This window comes from Rhagoletis pomonella, unplaced genomic scaffold (assembly GCF_013731165.1).
Source record: "Rhagoletis pomonella isolate Grant_MI unplaced genomic scaffold, Rhpom_1.0 Rhpom_scaffold_00011, whole genome shotgun sequence".
NCBI lineage: Eukaryota > Metazoa > Arthropoda > Insecta > Diptera > Tephritidae > Rhagoletis > Rhagoletis pomonella.
The window spans coordinates 29,560,450-29,581,449 of record NW_023458565.1 but is presented as its reverse complement, the minus strand read 5'-3'; the positions used below and the strand labels follow the sequence as shown (position 1 = coordinate 29,581,449).

General features: G+C 35.0%; 1 protein-coding gene across 1 annotated transcript; it reads left to right on the top strand.

Moving 5' to 3' along the window:
• The first annotated feature begins 16,073 nt into the window (after positions 1–16,073).
• Positions 16,074–20,734, top strand: LOC118746965 (leucine-rich repeat protein soc-2-like). The gene is made up of 3 exons (XM_036480960.1): positions 16,074–17,150; positions 19,446–19,644; positions 19,715–20,734. The coding sequence occupies exons 1-3, from the start codon at positions 16,074–16,076 to the stop codon at positions 20,728–20,730; spliced, it is 2,292 nt and encodes a 763-aa protein (XP_036336853.1). The 3' UTR covers positions 20,731–20,734.
• The last annotated feature ends 266 nt before the right edge of the window (positions 20,735–21,000 follow it).

The window sequence follows — 21,000 nt, the reverse complement described above, 5'->3', positions numbered from 1 at the left end:
TCGAAAAATCATTGAACTACAAAACAAAATATAGTATATAACTAAGTGAATTAAATTAAATAATTTTTTAATAAAAAATAACGAAACAAAGTTTTAATTTGGTATTACTGCAGAAATTTTTAGCATCGTCTCGCAGTTCGCTTGTACATCGTTTTTGCGGTCCGCCGGTTAACTGTGCTTTTCATCCGCTCACGTGGTCAACGGTGCACAGTGGTATTTCGGCGGAAAAACACAATTTTTTGAATATTCAATTTTTATGCTTGAATGATTTAGCCTAACAAAAAGAAATTTGAATAAGAAAATTTCATTGTAACTTTGTACGAAATTGGCTGTTTCATATCAAAGAAAAGCAACAGAAGTCTGAAAAATTTGATTCAACTAAAACTGATTGAAATTTTTGTTTACTTAAGCAAAGTGTTTTTCTTATAACATTTATCTTTATTGTTTTTGTTGTAGGCTCATATGAAAATATAGCACCCACTACAAAAAATAGAGAAAAAATCAGAGCAATCGACCAAATATTTTAATAAATATAAACAGACAAAAATTACACTTTATAAATGCTAACTTTGACACTTTTGGTGGACAAAAACTATGTTTCTCTCGTCTTCCTTCGCCTTCTTACTATAAAAAAATGAAGGATCGGAATATTTTCTATCGACTTCTGAAAAAGAAATTTGCCCATATTGGCGACTTTTAACGTAACCTAATATAGTAATGATGGCATTCGTGGTATTTTGAAGGTGTTTTTTGGGGTTAAATTTGCATGGGAGGTATGTACATACATATGTTAAATATGTGTTAAAATAAACCGATTACTGCAATTTTTTGTGTGTTTATTTACAATATTATTACTAACATATGGCCAAAATTTCGGAATGACATGTTCATCGGTCCGCTTGAAGTTAGATTTGTATGGGTGGTATGCTTGGAAATAAACCAATTACGCCCAATTTTCGAGGGCTCGCACATAACGCTATTAAAAAATATAGGGACAAAATTTCGGAGTTATATATTCATGCACTTTTTATGGCACATTTTGAGGTTAGGTTTATGTAGGAGACATGCTTTAAAGTAAATCAAGCACGTCAATTTGTAAATAGTTTTATATTTTTATTTATTTTCATACATGTTACATACGGAAAATTTAGGTTCTTTACCGATTCGTTCTAATTTTTTTCCAAACGTCCAGTACCTCTGTGCGGCGTATAAATTGTGCACCAGAATGAGTCCGAGTCAAATTGAAGTCGTTTGGCAAACCATCACCAAAAAATGAAAAATTGATTGTATTTTAAGACTTACGTGAGCTAGACCAATTTGAAAACACTTTCAAAAGTTTCATTATTTTGGTTCCTTTGTTATAATTTTTAAACCTTTTTATGCAGACTTTTTAAGCTTTAGTGATTTTTTTAGAAAAAGTTATTATTAAAAATTAATTTTATTTATAAAAAACTCGATTTTCGGAGGTACTTTTAAGCTGGACCCATCACGAAAATTTTTATTTTTTTTTCCGAAATGTTTTGGCGGAAGTCTTAAAAAATAAAACATTTTATATCTCCGTGAAAAAATAGTACTGATATTTTTTTGTTTAAAGAGTTATGCACCCACCCGATGGTATGTATGTATGTACGCATGTTGCATATATTAATATCAATACTGCCATCGTTGTACATCCATTTCTGCGGCATTTTGATAAAACACCTTATCTCGAGTTATGCCATTTTATCTTTAATGCAATATTTCATTGGGCTACCAATGAACTTTAGGTTAGCCCTCGGTGTAGTTTAAGATGCCTTATTATTTTTATACCCGAGCGCACTTGTGCACAAGGGTATATTAATTTTGTTCACATAAAGGTGGTTTGTAACAGCCAAAACGAATCGAGATAGATATAGACAAATGTATACATAAATGATCAGGATGAAAAAAAAATCGATTAAGCCATGTCTGTCTGTCCGTCCGTCTGTCCGTCTGTCCGTCTGTCCGTGTACACGATAACTCGAGCAAAAATTGAGATACCTCAACGAAATTTGGTATGTAGGTTTCCCTTAATCCAAGGTAGGTTGGTATTGAAAATGGCCGAAATCGGACTTTAACCACGCCCACTTCCCATATAACGGTAATTTTCAGAAATACGAAAACTGCGATATTTTAGTAACTACTGGAGATTATTCACTCAAAATTGATATTTATAATAAGTTTTAGACGAAAAATAAGAATATTATAAATTTTTGGAAAATGGGCGTAGCCACGCCCACTTATTGTTACATGTGTATATCTTGGTAACCGCTGCACCAATTTCTTCCAAACTTGGCACAGTTGTTGGCCTTGGTACAGCATAAAAAACCGCCGAAACTTTTTAAAATCGGACAATAACCACGCCCACATCCCATATAACGGTAATTTAGAGAAATACAAAATCTTCGATAAATCATTAAATATTGAAGCTAATTTATTCAAAATTGATGCTTGCAACAATTCTTTACCAAGAAATACGTTTATGGTAAAATTTTGGAAAATGGGCGTGGCACCGCCCACTTATGATCACATATAAGTATATCGGTAACCGTTCTACCAATTTGTACCAAACTCGGTGTGGTTATTGTACTTGCCACGTGTAAGCAAAACGTTGAAAATTATTGAAATCGGACTAAAATAACGGCCGATTCTCATATAACGGTAAATTTAAGAAATGCTTGAAACTTCAATATTTCGAAATTGAAGGACGCTAATTTACTCAAAATTGATACACCTCGGCTTACCATCTAGCGGAAGGTTTCGGAAGGGTGAAAAAACATATATTTAATACTTGCGCCGGGTATTTAATGTTCGGCTCCGCCCGAACTTAGACTTTCTTACTTGTTTAATTCAAAGTCAAACCATCTAAAGTCACTTAAGTGGTTTTCATTCACATTCAACTTCGAATTGATATTATTGTACCCGCAGTAAACAAAACTTTTAGTCGGCATGCGGCTTGCCACGCACAAACCACACTTCGTTACATTGCAATTTTTAAGAATGGAATTTTTATAATGCCTGGACAGGAGTTGAGCTTACTTAAGGAAATTTGTCGAATGTTTGATAAGCACCACCGAAAGTAAATAAAATATTCCACTCTTAATCAAAACATTCATAATAAGCTACGTCACGCATAGGAATGTCATATTTATGTACATATGTATGTAAATGAAATTTCTTTTTTTTCTGTCTCTTTTTTTTAAATGTCATGGACATTTTTGTCGTTTGGGAAGTGCACTGATAACCATTGCGTAGTAGCCGAAGCAATTATAGCAATAAACAAATAATAAACTAATATTTATTGAAAATTCATAAGGATCCATTATTTTTGTACAGTTGTGATCACAACAATAGCAGCAAATGCATAGTGAAACCAGTAATGATAAGTAATAATACCACATAGTAGAAACTAGATTAGTAATTAACGTGTTAGGAGATAACAGGAAGCCAAGTATCAGTAGGTTATTTGTAACTTATTTCTGTTAGACCACCAAAGAAAGCCTTGCCCAGAAACCTCTTTTTGTTATTGCCCAGTGCTGCGGAGATTCTTTAGCGTTTCTTCTGTATTTGATAAGTTACAGCTACGACGAGAAGTGTCCTGTGAAAACGGCAATCAGGCGAAGCAAGTCTGTTCTGTCCAGTTTGATAGTAAGTGAAATATGTATGTATGTATGTCTTTCCACATATGGTTAACCACATTTTGTCAGTGGTCATAGGTACGGTGACCATATTTATGAGAGCTGAATACGGGACAAAAAATAAGTTTGCACATTTTTTCCACAGCAACTTACAGATCTTAAAGCCTTCTTCAATGATCCTAGATGTATTAGCCCTGCAGCAGTATCCTTTTACCCGGTAAAATTTGTTAAACAAATTCGTTAAATTCGACTATAATAAAGATCAATTTTAAGCCGCTAAGGCTTACCATTAATTTTTGGCAATTTTGTTTTTGCGGTGTTACGTATTTTTTTCATATTAAGTATGTCCAACTATTTTTTTGAAAAAGGAGCAAATGTGCAGAACTTTTCACTCGCACTTTATTATACTCAATTTTAGTGAGATACAAAATTGCAAACCACATTTTTTTTCACAGATTCTAATTAAAAAGTTAGAAATTTTGGTGAAACATTGCAGAATTAATTTTTATAGTTTTTGCTTAAAGTTGGAAATTTGGTATTTGGTATGGTTTTTGTTTGGAAAAGTGCTTAACTTTCATTAAATAAAAATAAGCATTAAGTCAACTAAGGCAGAATAGACAAAACTTACTAAAATGCCGAGTCCTAATTTCTATTTTGGTCACTGTATTTATTCCTCGATTCGAATCACAGGCATTAAGATTATAAAATAATAACTGTTAATGGAGAAAATTATGATCATATACCAACATCACTTGAAACTCGTTCATAGGCATGCCATTTAATGAGCTGTTAAGCCGTCGAAACACCGAATACGCGCCAAATACAGGACAGTAAAATAAATACAGAACATTTGGCGTCCCGTATAAAATAAATAAATTACCAGGACAGTTGGTCAAAAAAGAAGACTGTCCCGTATAATACAGGACGCATGGTCACCGTAGCCATTCGAACTAGCTCGGTCAAAGTTACGTACGCTCTAACTTGTTTTATTGAGTAGAGATATTTAGCGCTGGAATTAATCACCGCCTGGCTATCCGAGTAAATAGCAGGGCTCTTTCTAGTTCGTTTTGAGTCTAATACAGCTATTTTATATTTCACTGAGCACGTGCTTACATACTATAGCAGACTATTTACATATGGCTACACAACTGCAGCAGAGTCAGAATCTGCGGTCAATATCGAAAGTAATATCCCCGTTACTTATTGGCATCGCCCTTGCCCTACAGACAACTTGGGGGACTGCTGAGTGGTCACTTATCGTGGCCAAAACACGTGACTGTGATACATGGCAACCCGATTTTCCCTTCTTGCCTTAAAGGGGATGACCTTTTGAGGAACACTTTTTTTGCTTCTGTCTCGACTTTGCAAAGATGAGTTATGCGACCTTTGGTAGCGATTTGTAGATATACAAACACCTGAGCTCTGTAACATACAACAATCTGTCGTGTAAAACATGGCTTACCTCGCAAGGTGCTTACCTATTTTCCCAGTGGGATATGTACATATACATACACATATATGTACATATATGTATATACAAGTAGATCACGCAGAAATAAGAAAAATAATCAAAGCCATTAAATGATCATAAACTGGCAATAAAAATATTTTGTTATATTGTTTTGGCGCCAGTCGTAAAACTTTGATTACTTAAATAGTATTTATTAAGAATCAGGCAGAAACAAAAAAATAAAATATAGAATATTAAATTAACGCCTCCATATGTACATACACACATACATACATATGTATGTACATTGACTACTTTAATTTCATTCTTGGCGCTTATCTGATGAACAAGAAGTGGTAACAAGATGACGTCTCCAGAGCTCGGCGTTAACTAATAAAAATGTGACTGATAGCGCGCAAGTGATGCTCCTTACAGTCGTGTGTGGATGTTTGGACTCATACATATGCACACACCAGTACTGTATATATGTATGCTAAATATTATTCACGCTTTCTTTGCCTGACAAAATTTAGTATGCCTTAATTGTACATTGGTTTTTAGATTCATCAAATTATGTATTGCTTTCTACCCAGCAAAAACTGCGACGTCGCATGCTACTAATACCCCCTCTTGTAATTGAATCATTTTATACCCCAATTCCAATTTAAAGAGACTTAATAGTATTTATGCGTGGTCCCTAGCTTAAGCAGTTATACATTGAACCTTGTCGATTAGACAAGGATCATGATTTACAGAAGAGCCTTTTCTTTAGCAAACCGTTCTGTGCAATTTCTGGGAAAATTCGGCAAAAAACAGATGCAGTTTATACGAAAACTAATACTTCTGATTCTTATGGAGTTTTGCTTTGCTTTAAACGCGCAAAATTTTTGATTCAAAGTCTTGCGAAATAGTTAAAGAAAATGGCTATAGGAAGATTTTTTACTCTCCTGTGAAATTTTTAAAATGGGACTTAGCAACTTTTCTTTCTAAGCTAGCGATATGTACATTAAGCCGTACCGAAAAAAAGTTCACCGTTCACCGCTGGGTCTAAAGTATTTTTGCAAGGCAATTGGAACAAAAAATTTGGGCCGAACCTTTTAAATTTTTCGGTGACACCGAAATTTGGTAATTTTTTAAGTTTAATGGTTTTTGGTGAGCTTTTACTGACCTTAGAGTGGTAGGAACTGAGATCTGGTGGATAAGGTCTGGGGTACGTGGGCCAATACACTTTGCAACAAAAAAATTTTACCCCGAAAGAAAAACATAGATATATCAATCTCTGTGATCCGACTGTAAATTCTGAAGATATCACGAAAAATTGTAAAAGATGACCTCGCGTTCGGCAAAAAATAACATCGAAATTGTCTTCGAATTGAAATACTTCCTTAACAAAAGTTTGATGAAATGATGAACGAGAAATGTAGAAAGACGACCCCCACGCTCGGCAAAAAAAAAAAAAATTAATTTTTTTCGAAATTGCAATAATACATTAAACTCAGGAGTGTAAAATGAGTTTTTATTCGGATAGTCAAATTAAAAAATATCTCAAGGAATATTTTAATAAAGATATCGGTAATTATATCGATAACGGCCTTGAAAATATAAGCAAAACATCGTAGTAAAAAAATCGATAAATATCCGTAACCCATGAAGCTTGGTAGTAGTAAATAGTAGTAACGACGAATGGTTTCTGTATAAAATAGTTTAAAAGGAATAAAAAAAAATATTAGAAAAACGACAACCCGACTTCTGGATCAACCTGCAACGGAAAATAAAGCGGTCGATATTTAAAATAATCTCCTAAGTGTAGATCCATCTTTCTAGTACGATTCTTATATAATAAAGTCGTCATTTTAGTTAACAAAAAACTTTGAAAATCACCCTAATAAATTAAGTAGTGCCGCATATTAGTCCAAAGCCTCCGTCAATCCATTTTAATACATTAAAAATCGACATCTCTTATATACCCACTCTCAAGTGCTAAGAAAGCTCGCATCATTTTAAAACAAAACTAATTATAATAAAAAATCGCCATAAAAAAACTAAGGAGAAACAAATCGTCCGATCAATTAGCTTGCAAATGACAGGAATGCGTCACTTCCTCCCCATGCGCCAGTGCTTGACAACCTGTCAACTGACACACTTGTCTTAGGCGCCACATTTAACAACCGACGTCACTATAAATAGAATATCCTCCATAATTAACGACCATTTGTCTGGTATTAGAATTTCTAATTTCCTTCACAGCCAACAGAGACATCCATCCATGCAACACTTTCTTTACACGCAAGCTTGCGCGCATGCGCAGTGCAAGTCCAGCAGTAATATTTAGCTACAGTCATATGTATGTATGTATATGCATATGTAGCTGCAACAACGACGACAGGCCATATATTTAAAAAAAAAACTAAACTGGTTGTAGCAAGCATCCAAGTCTTGGCTCTGATTGAATGTTTGTCTGCTACTGCTACTGCTACAGCCCATTTAATCACAGGCTGTAAAAAGCTGTGCAACCTCCTCTATCATTGCCTCTAACTGAATTAATTAAATTGTTGCAAGAAATTCCGATGGCGCCTGCCACAGCTACTGGAATACGCTAGCACGCGATCGCAGTCGACTTGCAGGAAAAGCCAATAGGAAATTTGTGGGGTAGCTTTGTGAGTATGTGTATCTAGTACATAGCTTCTTTGGCATTGCGGGGTTGGTGCACTTTCTATGCAAGGCGCTGTAAATTGTTGTGACTGAAGTGCTAACGTAATGCACTCCAAATGGAACAAAGCAAAGTCTTATCTTAATTTCCTGCAGGGCACACATATGTATGTATGTACATTGTAAAGGATGCTTTGGACATACCCATCGCAGTTAAACATGTGTACCAACATATGTATGCTTGGATGAAGTATCTGAGCTGGGAATAGCCATAGAGATTTTTTTCTCCGCAATACTTTGGCGCCGTTGGCCAGCGCCTCGAGTTACTCTTAACAAAGATCACGATCTTGATTGCGCGACGTACATTTCATAATGATAATGTCTATGTTGTTGATGGGCTATTTCGACGATTGATTGGTGGTATCCTCGCGTCCAATCACAAATGCAAGGCAACTGGTTTCGATGTGTCTAACTTGTGTCAATGTGATGCACATTCCATGAATTCCGTTATCGTTGAGGATGATGAACTGCTGTCTGCTGGAATTTGTCTATTTTTAGATCCACCTTGGTGTGGAAAATATCGGAATTTATTTTTATAAGGCAAAATGGTATGTGAACATATTTAGTTAAGTGACAACTTATTTTTAATTTAGACTAGATTCCTTGCCTTTGGCTCAGGAAGTTAGGTTGTAGATAATGAATAAATTGTAGCTTGCAATTTTTGCGGTAATTGCCTGGGAGCTCCAACATTAAATTGCTTTCTTGGTGAGAAGGGTGATGACAAGCTATCTGCTTTTTTTGTTGTATTGCTTTCGGCTTCATATCTATCATACAGGGTTAGAAATGTCTAATGTCTCACATGGGCTTGAATTATTAGAATGTGGAATGAATATTATCGTGTCCCTTTACTGGATCCATACGAGGTGAAACAAGCAATAATAGTAATAATAATAGTTTGGCGCTTACACATACATAGCTTAGTATTTGCGAGGAGGTTACGGGTTTTATCGGGAGTGTCGGAAAGGATTTTATTGCCGTCCCGTCCGAAAAATGTTTAAAGACCTTCCCGATGCCGTCCATCCTATCGACAATGCTCATTGAAAGGCCATCCATGAATCATCAGTGCGGAGAATCCACCATTCATCAGACCCTGACTGCCTGTGTTTTACCTTCGGCCAGCAGGTCCAGCATTCCTTTGCTAGCTTAGGGCACACCGCGAGCGAACGCTGGTACTGATTGCTGCTTGGCTTTCAGAATAGATGTTTACTTGCCTTTATGGTCGGTGGGTACCTCTAGGAGCCTAAATTTTAGAGTGATAGAGAGCTTCTTGCAAAATAGCTCTTCACCAATCCATCAGTGAAGCTTCGACCCATCCGTGTTGAAGTTCATCGGTGCCAAACATGTATTTCCCGTCCACTGAATCCTAAGTACGATGTGAGCGAAGAAAGAACTCATTGGAGCCAGGCAGTGCTAGGCAGTCATCCATGTTAACAGGGATAAAGCTGTAGCCTCCAATAGTACTAAAGTGAAAGGATCCTGGGTAAATTAATCATCCAGTGCTTGGAAGCGTATTGCTGCAGCAGCTTCGCTACGATGTCAGTGGTTAATACCAGTGTGGAAGTAATCTTAAGTGCCCCTCTGATTCCAACGAAAGTGCACCGCTGCACCCGCTCCGCCTTGCTGACTAGGCTAGCATTCAAAACTACATTCCACCAGACGAGGACTCCATAAAACGTTATTAGCTTCACTTTGGTTTTATAGAGCCTGAAAAATAATAGTATAGAGTTCTCATATCTTACCGATTTTTCTTTGCAGCAGTAAAGTGTCACGGATGCCTTTCTCACTACTTCCCAATATTAGATTTCCACGACAGCTTCCTATCTACATAAAATCAGGCCCAAGTACATGACTCTGTCGCTAAACGAACACCTCTGATTGAAAGAAGAGTCAGTTCCGTCTTACTAGAATTTACACCGAGTCTACTGTTGGTACACCACTTAATCCTCAAGTTCAAGCACCCGACAGCCTTTACTCAGCAGCTCCTGTAGCAGGTCATTTACGACCGAAATCCGAAGAAAGGGTGATTGCTGTGAAATCTTGTGAAGAAATGTGAGACTTTTTGCCGACCGTGGGTATAAAAGTACACTCTCCAAGTCCTGGCGATATACCCACGCACAACGCAATTAACGAAGATTGAAGCCAGCCAAATGCTTTTCTTACTGCCAAGACGTCTGAGAAACGCAATCCGACAGAGAACCACAGTTAGGCCAATAAATCTTATTGAAATGCAACTTAAGTGAGTTTCTATTCGATTCATTCACAAAGCAAATGTGTTTGCTGGAATAGTGTCCAGAGTGAACCCGAGATCTCTTCCGGTATGAGCTGCATTCAATCTGTTTGCATTGCAGCTGATCTGAAGCTTAACGTAGGGTGTGGCCGTGATTAATACCGTCCTTCGTTTCACCACCGCTTCCTTGCAGGCGTGGGCGGGGCTTATGGCTTTGCTGGAACGGTCTGTAACATTCCGACAGTAACTACTCGTGAAAGATGAGAAAAATCTAAGTAAGTAGTTCCCACATAATTATACAGATCGTTGTAATGAAAAAATTGAAAGAATACATGTCTAGCGCACATGTCAATCTCATGTTTCAATATCATTCTTGTATTATGCAGAAGCAAAATGTAATTCAAAGGACATTTCGTGCGCGTGTCTGCCATAAAATGTTTTTATTTAGCATATTCCACTCATTTTTGATTTCTCTTGCATCATTGCAAAAAAGATAACAATGCAGACAAGGGCATCCGTAAACAATATTGTGAATGAATTTCAGTCTAAGTCTACTTACTTTACAGTATGCAGACGAAAATGCATAAACACGGAAAATTTTTCGGATTAAATTTTTCAATAACATGGTCACAGTAACGGACACGTGGACTTCGGTGAGGTGGGGTAATTGCGATGCGATTATTCGCTTAACAGGGCAATTCTAGTAACTTACTTTCAACACAGGACTAATTGAAAAATCTGCCAACGTGAAGCGTTATATTGCGTTGTATTGTTCGTAATACGTTTCTTCGATTAAATTAAATTTTAAAAATAATTTTTTTTGTTTTCATTTTAAACCAACAAGAACCAATAAGTAAAAGAAAGTTAAATTAAAAAAAAAATAAAGCCAAAATAAACAAAAATAGTTTTTAAAAATTTAATGAAATTAACAAATATATTTGTTTTTGTTATTTATGGCCTTATAACAATTATATTCAACAATTTTATTGAGGCGGGTTTTTCGGCCTCAATCTCAAATTACAAAATATATGTTTATCTTTTTAAAACAATAAAATCTAAAAATTTAAAGAAAATATTAGAAAACAGCAGTAAACAAGATATTAGACAAAAAAAGCAGCATCTATTTAAAAATTAAGCGAAATTGAAAAACAAAAACATTTTTATTTATAAAACAAAATCTAAAATTAAATTTAAAAAAGTAAAAAAAAAAAACAAAAAAGACCCTAAAAATTAAATGATAGATATAAAATAATTTATTTTCCTTTTTAAAACAATAACATCTAAAACTAAAAGGAAAATTAAATTGAAAAAATAAAAAATAAAATCTATCATCTAATAAATAGAAAAAAATAAAATGCGTTTCTGAAAAATTAATCAAATTAAGACAAATACATGTAATTTTTTTAAGACAATGAAATGTAATAATTAAAAGAAAATTTAAATAAAAAAACAAAGCATATGTTTAAAAATTCGCTGTCCGATATTTCTAACCCGGATTTCTCGAATGACACACCAGTGCCAGAGAGATATTAAAAAACCCTGTACCTATGGTCCGATTGTGTTCATATTTGGAATGTATATCTATTACCTACACGGAAAGAAATAATTACGCCAAAAATTTGCCGTTAGGTGACCGATGCGATTGAACAATCTGCATCTACGGTCCGCATTGTTTCATATTCAAAATATATACATATTAACTACATACTTGATAGAGACATAAATACTGTTGCCTACATTACGTGTTATAAAATTAAAAATATTGTAGGTTTTTGGATCAAATTTGTTTACATATTAAATTAGGGTGTATCACTTCCATACTAACAAAAAAATCGATAATGCTTTTCCATGTGAAATATAAAACTATAATAAGTTTAAGATTTCCGCCGAAATATTCCGGAAAAATATTAAGATTTACGTGAGTGTTTTAAAAAAAAAAAAAATTATAATTCTTCTACATATTTACCTTAGATGATAGAAGATTTTAAGCTTAAACGGTCGTATTTAAAAATTATATAAACGCAATCAAAATAATGAGATTTTTGGAGGTATTTTCCAATCGGGCTGAGTTTGGGTAAATCTTAAAAACTATTTTTGCGGAAGTCTATAAATATAATAAATTTTATAATTCCGGTCGAAAAAACCACAACTTTTTTTTTTGGTTATACACCCTCATGTATGTATATGTATTGTATACATACGGAAAGAAAACATTCATTCTAAATGTCTGCCTTTGTCCTTCATGCACTTCAATGCTGAGGCATCTTTTGTAGCAAGCCATGTCCTCTTTAACTGTCCACAATTTGTAATCCAGGTAGGTCGGAGAGAATGAGAGCTGGCAAATTACTTTGGAGCCAAGTTTGGGTCCTGCTGGAAAGTTTTGGAACAGGGATTAGTCAAGCGGATTGACAACAGCTTTCAAAGCGGTTTCTTGTTAAACTTCTGCCGATGTTATGTCCCCTTGTTTCGCAGAAATGCAAGTCAGTGACCGCATCGTAAGAGACATCCTACCAAACAATAACTAGAAGTGGATGATTACCCTTTTCGAGGATTTTGTTAAGTTTCCTAAAGGCTAAAAGGTTAAAATGAAATTTTGCTTTTAGTAACCTTAACAAACACCTTGACTTAATTTATTTTGTTTATTGATTTTAGTGCAGATAAAAGTTTGTTTTCAATATTTTTGTTAAGTTAATTTATTTTTAATATGTTTCCAATTTCATGACGCAATACTGTAGGTATGTATTGGTAAAAATAATGCAATTAACATAAGTATACAGTAGTAGGTAAAGTTCATGTACGTACATACTGAGTATGTATGTACATTAGGGTGGTCCAAAAATGCATGGGGGAAAGTACAGTCGTAATTTTTATGCTCTAACCCCCTAGGATTGTTCTATACCGAAAAAAATACATCGCTATTTTTCATTTTGAAATCAAAAAATATTTAGAGGTCGCTCAAAGCGCCCAAAGTTTTCAATGTATTTTATATGGGGAAAAAACACCTTTTCGTATAAATGGTATAGAATTCTTATAAATCAATATTTTTCTATCGGAAAACTCTGTTTTTCTGCAGCCAGTAATAATACCCAATTGTTTATTTAACCATTTTTTCATCGCAATTATAATTTATAGGTCCGCCAAAAACCTACAAAAATCCCGAAAAATTCAATGGGCGGACCTGAAGAGAACCAGAGTTTTCCGATCGAGAAGTATTGACTTTCAAGAATTCTATACCATTTCTACGAAAAATTTTATTTTTCCCATATAAAAATACATGGAAAACTTTGAGCGCTTTGAGCGACCTCTAAATATTTTTTGATTTCAAAATAAAAAAATAGGGGTATTCTTTTTACGATATAGAACAATCCTAGGGGTGAGAGCATTACAATTCCAACTTTACTATTTTTGGACCACCCTAATGTACATACATACATATGTATGTACATATATGCAATCGTCCCCGAATCGGAAGGCAATTACCCCTGATTTTGGTCATTTCGTTATTTACGCGCCAATTTGGTCATTAAAATTTCCTTTTCTATTTGTCTTCTGATTATCAGCTAAAGAAAAAAAAAATACATACATACATAAATATGCGTCCATGTGATTTTTTTTTGGTAAACAATGTTAATTGAAATGTAATTAATTAAGAAACAAACAAGACTTAAGACCTTCTGCATATTGGTCTATTTGTATGTAAATGCGTCAAATACAATTTCACAGTTGGTTCAATCTCAATCGAAAACAATGAATTATAGATAAACAAAAACGCAAAAATAAATTACTTGCAGCTTAGAAGAAAATTTTTCGAAAAAAAAAACATTTAAATATGCAAATTTGATAAGAAAGCAATCGCACAGCAGCAGCAGCAACAACAACGGCAAACGCTCTAGAATCCGTGAACCTCCATTAGGCCTGCGGCTCAAGCGATAGTGGAGGCGCTGACGTTGCTCCCGATGCCGGTGGCGTTGGCGGTTTCGGTGCTGTGCAATTGATAACTCCAAAGGAACCGAAGCATGGTGGCATATAAATATGTACACTGGCTGTCACAAGTATGTAATACATACAAGTGAGCCCGCAAAAAAATGTATTTTACTTCTTAATTCCGCTTCAAAAACCTAAAAACTATTCCAAATTTTAGTCAGAGTCAAAAACGATTTGCGCGCCGAATTTTATCTAAATCCGCCAAGCCGTTTCTGAGTGAAGAGTGTCGGTTTTCATTTAATCACAGTTTAAATCATCCGATACGACTAAAAAGTGTTCTAACATCAAAAAATAAAACTTTATTGCACATCTAAACGACAAGCCTTTAAATCTAAAATCTCATTTTTGAAATTCAAAAGTGCTTTTCGAGTAGGTGGCAACCCTAGTCAAAAATATTTTCAAACTAAATCTTACTTATTACTCTTATTTTCATATTTCATAAACTTTCTACTATATTCGACTTTTCAAACGGGTGGCAACCCTCTTCAAAAGTATTTTAAAAACACAAGTCTTCCTAAATATCTTTCGTCTCACATTGTACTACATATCTAAATTAACTGGTGAACTAAGTTGATTCGATTTTTTAAACACGTGGCAACCCTCTTAAATATAACTTAGAAACAAAGCATTTTCAAACTCATTTCGATTTATAGCATATTATGATAATTCATTTAACTTAAAACGCTTAAAACACTTCGAAAATGTTCAAACTAAAGATTTCTTTACGCTCTTTCGTTTGACAGCCCTATTTTAATATTTCATATAATATGTGTTTCATTTTATTATATTCCCTTTTTCCAAACGGTGGCAGCCCGCATTTAAAAAATTTCAAAGTATAACCGTCTTTAACCTCTTTCGTCTGATACTCTTATTGTGATACATATTTCAATAACCTTTTTGCCTCAATTAAAAATGAATTGATTTTTCAAAGACGTGGCAACCCTCCTAAATATAGTTCAGAAATTAAGCCGTTTTAAAACCATTTTTATTGTTACCCATTCTTTAATGATTTGTTTAACTTATTAAATAATTTGAATTTAAATTTTGAAACAGGTGGCAACCCTCTTCAAACAAGAGATTTCTTTACGCCCTCTCGATTGACACCTACATTTTAATATTTCAAAAAGCGTATGTATAGTTTAATTAAATGCGGCTTTTCAAACAGGTGGCAACCTGCTTCAAAATATTTTCACACCAAAACCTTCTTAAACTTCTTTCGTCTGACACCCATCTTGTGATACATATTTCCTATTGTAGTCGTGCATACAGTTAAAACGTAAAGCCTTTTTAAAACCATCTCATTCGATACCCATATTGTAATAATTGATTTAACTTAAATTATTTAGCAGGTAGCAACTCTTTCAAAAAATAAAACCTTTTTGCACATTTGCAGACCAAGCAATTTAATTGGAGATAATATAATAATAAAATGATATTTTTGAATCGAGTTCACGTTTTTTAGTAATATTACTTAAGGTACGTCCTCAAATGGAATCACAAAATATAAGAACTAAAATTTTTGAAAATTTAAATGGCTCGAAAAAAAATAGTAAGCTTTTCGCGACTGCGAGTGTACTTACATACATATGTGTCAATATATGTTAATTGCCTATAGATATGTACATACATTAGGGCGGGTAAATTTTTATGGGAGATTTTTTAGAGTTTGCCAAATTGCGAAGCATTTTACTGTAGTGTCGTAAAGAATGACCAATGGTTTCCTCGCCTAATTTTGTTTAGATTTACCTGTAGAATCCTCCTATGCTATACGCACATCGTCAAAAAAATTTTACCCGCCCTAATGTACATATGGAATTTTTTTTTTTTAATATTTTTGTACATATGTAAGCATGTGTATTTCTTTGAAGATAACATAAGTATATGCATATATGTATGTACGTTTCTACTGATATAGGCTTTGTTGACGCGCTGTCGCCGTCGGAAGCTTTCCATTCATATTTATAAACATAGTACATGCTATGTATGTATGTACATATACATACATACATACATATACACCACCATTACCATTTTCTCTGCTTTACGAATGCTTATTTTAAATGAATTCCTCTTCTTATTCGTCTTTTTTTATTGCTTTCCTATTTTTAGATCGGTGCCTGAATTACCTTTTCGAGGGTTATCAAATGTGGAGTATCTCAGTGTTGGCGACAATGAACTCGAAGAAATCCCAAAGCACATGTTGAATCATATGCCAATTGTGAAAACATTCGATATGGGACGTTGTCGCATACGTTCCGTGCTGCAGGATGATCTCAAAGGCATACAAATGGTTGTGAATCTCTTCTTGCCCAGCAATAATATAAAACGTTTGGATAAGGGCGCATTTCCGACCAGTTTATTCACCTTGCATTTGGGACGCAATCAAATCGAAAATCTCAATGGCACACTTCGACATCTGGACAAATTGGAATCGTTATTCATTAATATGAATAGAATTAGCAGTTTGGATAATGAGCTACCCGAATCGAATCGCTTGAAATTGATTATGGCACAAAATAATCGCTTAGATCGCCTGCCGGAGAGCATGCGCTACATGCACAAGCTGGAGAATTTGCATGTGCAACACAATTGCATACGCACCTTCGATGCTATCTTCAAGCATGCAAAGAACTTGAATGAATTTCATGCCTTCAACAATGAGATCGAGTATCTGCGTCAGGATGATTTTCTGGAATGTGAAATGCTGGAGGATATCGACTTTTCGGTTAATCATATCAAGTCTTTGAATAGTTCCCTTTTGCCGCTGAGTCGTTTGTATCGTGCCAATATTTCATATAATGAAATCGAAGAATTCTCAATGAACGAGATTCGTGGTTTGGTGATGCTGCGTCATTTAATGTTGAATAACAATAAAATCAAACGTCTCACCGGTCATCAGGAGAACAATATCGATCAGAACTCATACTTGTTCGAGCTTAATTTGGATCACAACGAACTGAAAACCTTGGATGGTGCTTTGATGGGCTTGAACAGCTTACGTATATTGAGTTTGTCCTTCAATCAACTGGAGCGCATTCTACCGGAGGATTTTATCGGTTTGGCAAAGTTGGAGATTTTAGATTTGTCGCACAATCAACTATTGACACTGAAGGAAATGGAGAGGGTGAGTTATATTTTCAATAATATGTATGTAGTGCACAAAAGAATAGAGAAATGATTCGGTCGAGGTATTTGTTAAGTCTTTCGCAAAGCTGCAAAACCATTGTCTCCGGAAAAGGGTTTATAATAGATCCAAGCAATCAATCAACCTGGGTCGCATTCATTTTAGGGAGAGCACCGTCGGTTTAATATACAGACTTTTTTCTTCAATTGCAATTTCTTTTAAATTTTACATATATATATTTTTTTATTAATTTTAGAAACTTGTATTTTATTTTTTTCTTTATTTAATTTTCTTTCAATTTTCACATTTTATTGTTTTACAAAGAAAAGCTTTTTTGTTTGAATTTCATTTAATTTTTAGGAACTTATTCTTTTCTTTAACGTTTTTTACATGACTTATTTAATTATTAAATTTTATTGTTTTAAAAAGAAATTTTTTTAGTTTCTTTTAATTTATAGAAACTTATTTTTTTTTTCTTAAGCGTTCTTAGCTAAATTTCGTTTTATTTTTAGATTTTATTATCTTAAAGAGAAAAATATATACTTCTTTATTTCATTTTATTAGGAAGTTTTTTAATTTCATTCAATTTTTGGGAAGTAATTTGGGTTTTCTATTTAATTTTTTTTTTTCGTTTCTAAATAAACTGAAAAAAAACAAGTAAGAAAGTCTAAGTTCGGGCGGAGCCGAACATTAAATACCCGGCGCAAGTATTAAATATATGTTTTCCTCCTTTCCGAAAGCTACCGCTACATGATAAGCCGGGGTGTATACATTTTAAGTAAATTAGCGTCCTTAAATTTCGAAATATTGAAAATTCAAGCATTTCTGAAATTTACCGTTATATGAAAAGCGGCCTCAATTTTAGTCCGATTTCAACAATTTTCAACGGTTTGCTTTTATGTGGCAAGCACAATAACCATACCGAGCTTGGTACAAATTGCTAGAACGGTTAGCGAGATACATACATATATGTGATCACAAGTGGGCGGTGCTACGCCCATTTTCCAAAATTTTGTCATAAACGTATTTCTTGGTAAAGAATTGTTGCAACCATCAATTTTGAATAAATTAGCTTCAATATTTACTGATTTATCGAAGATTTTGCATTTCTCGAAATTACCGTTATATGGGATGTGGGCGTGGTTATTGTCCGATTTTAGAAATTTTCGGCCGTTTGGTATGCTGTACCAGGACCAACAACTGTGCCAAGTTTGGAAGAAATTGGTGTAGCGGTTACCAAGATATACACATGTAACCATAAGTGGGCGTGGCTACGCCCATTTGCCAAAATTTTGTAATATTCTTATTTTTCGTCTAAAACTCATTGCAAGTATCAATTTTGAGCAAATTATCTTCAGCAGTTACTAAAAGATCGCAGTTTTCGTTTTTCTGAAAATTACCGTTATATGGGAGGTAGGCGTGGTTATTGTCCGATTTTTAAACTTTTCAGCCATTTAGTATGCTGTACTTAGGCCAAGAACTGTGCCAAGTTTGGAAGAAATTGGTGCAGCGGTTACCAAGATATACACATGTAACCATAAGTGGGCGTGGCTACGCCCATTTTCCAAAAATTTATAATATTCATGTTTTTCGTCTGAGACTCATTGTAAGTATCAATTTTGAGTGAATTATCTTCAGTAGTTACTAAAATATCGCAGTTTTCGTATTTTTTAAAATTACCGTTATATGGGAGGTAGGCGTGGTTATTGTCCGATTTCGCCCATTTTCAATACCATCCGTCCTACGCCCAAAAGAAGTTCACGTACCAAGTTTCGTTAAGATATCTTAATTTTTACTCGAGTTATCGTGTGCACAGACGGACAGACGGACGGACGGACGGACGGACGGACGGACAGACAGTCACCGCTTAATCGATTTCTCTTTTCATTCTGATCATTTATGTATACATTTGTCTATATCTATCTCGATTCGTTTTGCCTGTTACAAACAACCGTTATGTGAACAAAGTTATAATACCCTTGTGCACAAGTGCGCTCGGGTATAAAAATAAATAAAAATTTGCCACCGCCAAAAAATGTTACGATAGTGGTGGTCGCACGGAGTCAGCAGTCAAGCGAGTAAGTAAGGGTTAAGACAAAACGGTGTATGTATGGTGTCAGCCAATCAGATTAGGAGAAAACTCTAAATTTAAACATGAAATATGTAGAATCTACGTAGTATAGCACTTATGTATATATAGAAAAATAAAAAATAGGAATATAAATTTAAATTTTTAATTTATCTACAGAGAATTATTATTTTTAAACAATCTCAATTACTTCTATTACTTTCCAGACATTCCTTCCAAATCTGAAAATTTTAAAGGCAGCCTACAATAATATTACAAGATTGGAAAAGGATTTCCATGGCTTACCCGTACTGTGTCAAGCCAACCTTACGAGCAACCAAATATCATCGATTTCTTCCGAATTAGTTTCGCAAACGAGGTGCATGAATCACAATGTTCCTGGCAAATTGGAATTGTATTTAGATGGTGAGTTACGCTCCATATCCTTCTGTAGTTCTTAATTTTCAACGAACCATACTCATATGTATTCTTGCAGACAATCCAATACTCTGTGACAATCGCCTCAACGAACTATGCCCCATTATGCTGAAGCAAGAGACGCGCATACGTGGCAAATCCCAGTGTTTCGAGAGTGATCAAGAGGTTTGCACCGTTTTGCCAATGTTGTTTGTCAATAACTATCCATTGATTATACCCACGCAATTGAGCCAACAAGTATTGGCCAATGCGAAACCCGTCGTCATAGTACCGCTACTCAATCAGCCATTGAATAATGCAGATGACGTGTTGCCACCTTTGATTGCGCCGCTAGGTAAACCGATTTTAAAGCCAATCATAATTGCGCCATTATCAGCAATCACTCCAACCACAAGTTCCACTACGACGACCACCACAACAACTACTACACCCGAACCTATAACCAATGAAAAGGACGAAACTTTGGAAGCACCGACGAAGCCAACAGCGCCCATTTTGGAAACTAATGAAACAGGTGATGCTGAGCATATTCATGTAGCGGGTAAACCAAACATGGCTGAAGGATATGCAGTGACAACAACCACCATAACTTCCGCACCGAACACAGCCAAAGAGTCACCGAATATGATTGATTTGAATAATAATACAATGGAAACAACATTTGATGGCAAAATTGATGCAGCAGTTGGCGAAAAGGTGCCCACAGCAGATGCCGATATTTTCAAGGAGACAGAAGAGCAACCACTACAACCGCCGCAGGTTCTTTCTGAGTTAACTAAAATTGTGGCTCCTCCAGTTGCGCTAGTGCCATCATCGGCTGTTGCTGTCGAAGAGGTTGCTGAATTAGCTATACCGAAGACAGTATCAATGGCGCCACCAACTGAGTACGCCACTGTCGAATATATTCCAAATTTGGATGAATTCCTACCGGGAAATCGTCAGCCGCCGAACGTACTCGAAGAAGATTCGAATTCGAATTCGGTGCATGAAGAATTTCCGTCGGTCGTTTTGGCCGATCTCGATAATGCACCGCAAAGTCTACTAACACCAGATGAGCCACCCGAAAATCCTTAAATTTGTAAGAAGCACAAAAATAAAACAAAAAAAAACACAAACACATCTACATTATTAAAATTTAAGTTTTCCCCCCTTTTGTGCTGTCGTCTACTCCCACTTCAGGTTAATTATAAATTAATTTAATGCTGATTATCGTATTTAGTTTTAGTAGTTATAGTTGAAAGTTAAATATAATTACAGTTTGTTTCAATTTGCATACGCACATCTAAAAATCATGTATCACACACACACACACACACACACACACACACACACACACACACACAC

Bases quoted from the DNA above. Each gene is read 5' to 3' on its own strand.
- LOC118746965 (XM_036480960.1), top strand. From the start codon at position 16,074: ATGCTTATTTTAAATGAATTCCTCTTCTTATTCGTCTTTTTTTATTGC. The intron at 17,151-19,445 runs GTGAGTTATATT...ATTACTTTCCAG, and splicing joins CACTGAAGGAAATGGAGAGG to ACATTCCTTCCAAATCTGAA. The intron at 19,645-19,714 runs GTGAGTTACGCT...GTATTCTTGCAG, and splicing joins ATTGGAATTGTATTTAGATG to ACAATCCAATACTCTGTGAC.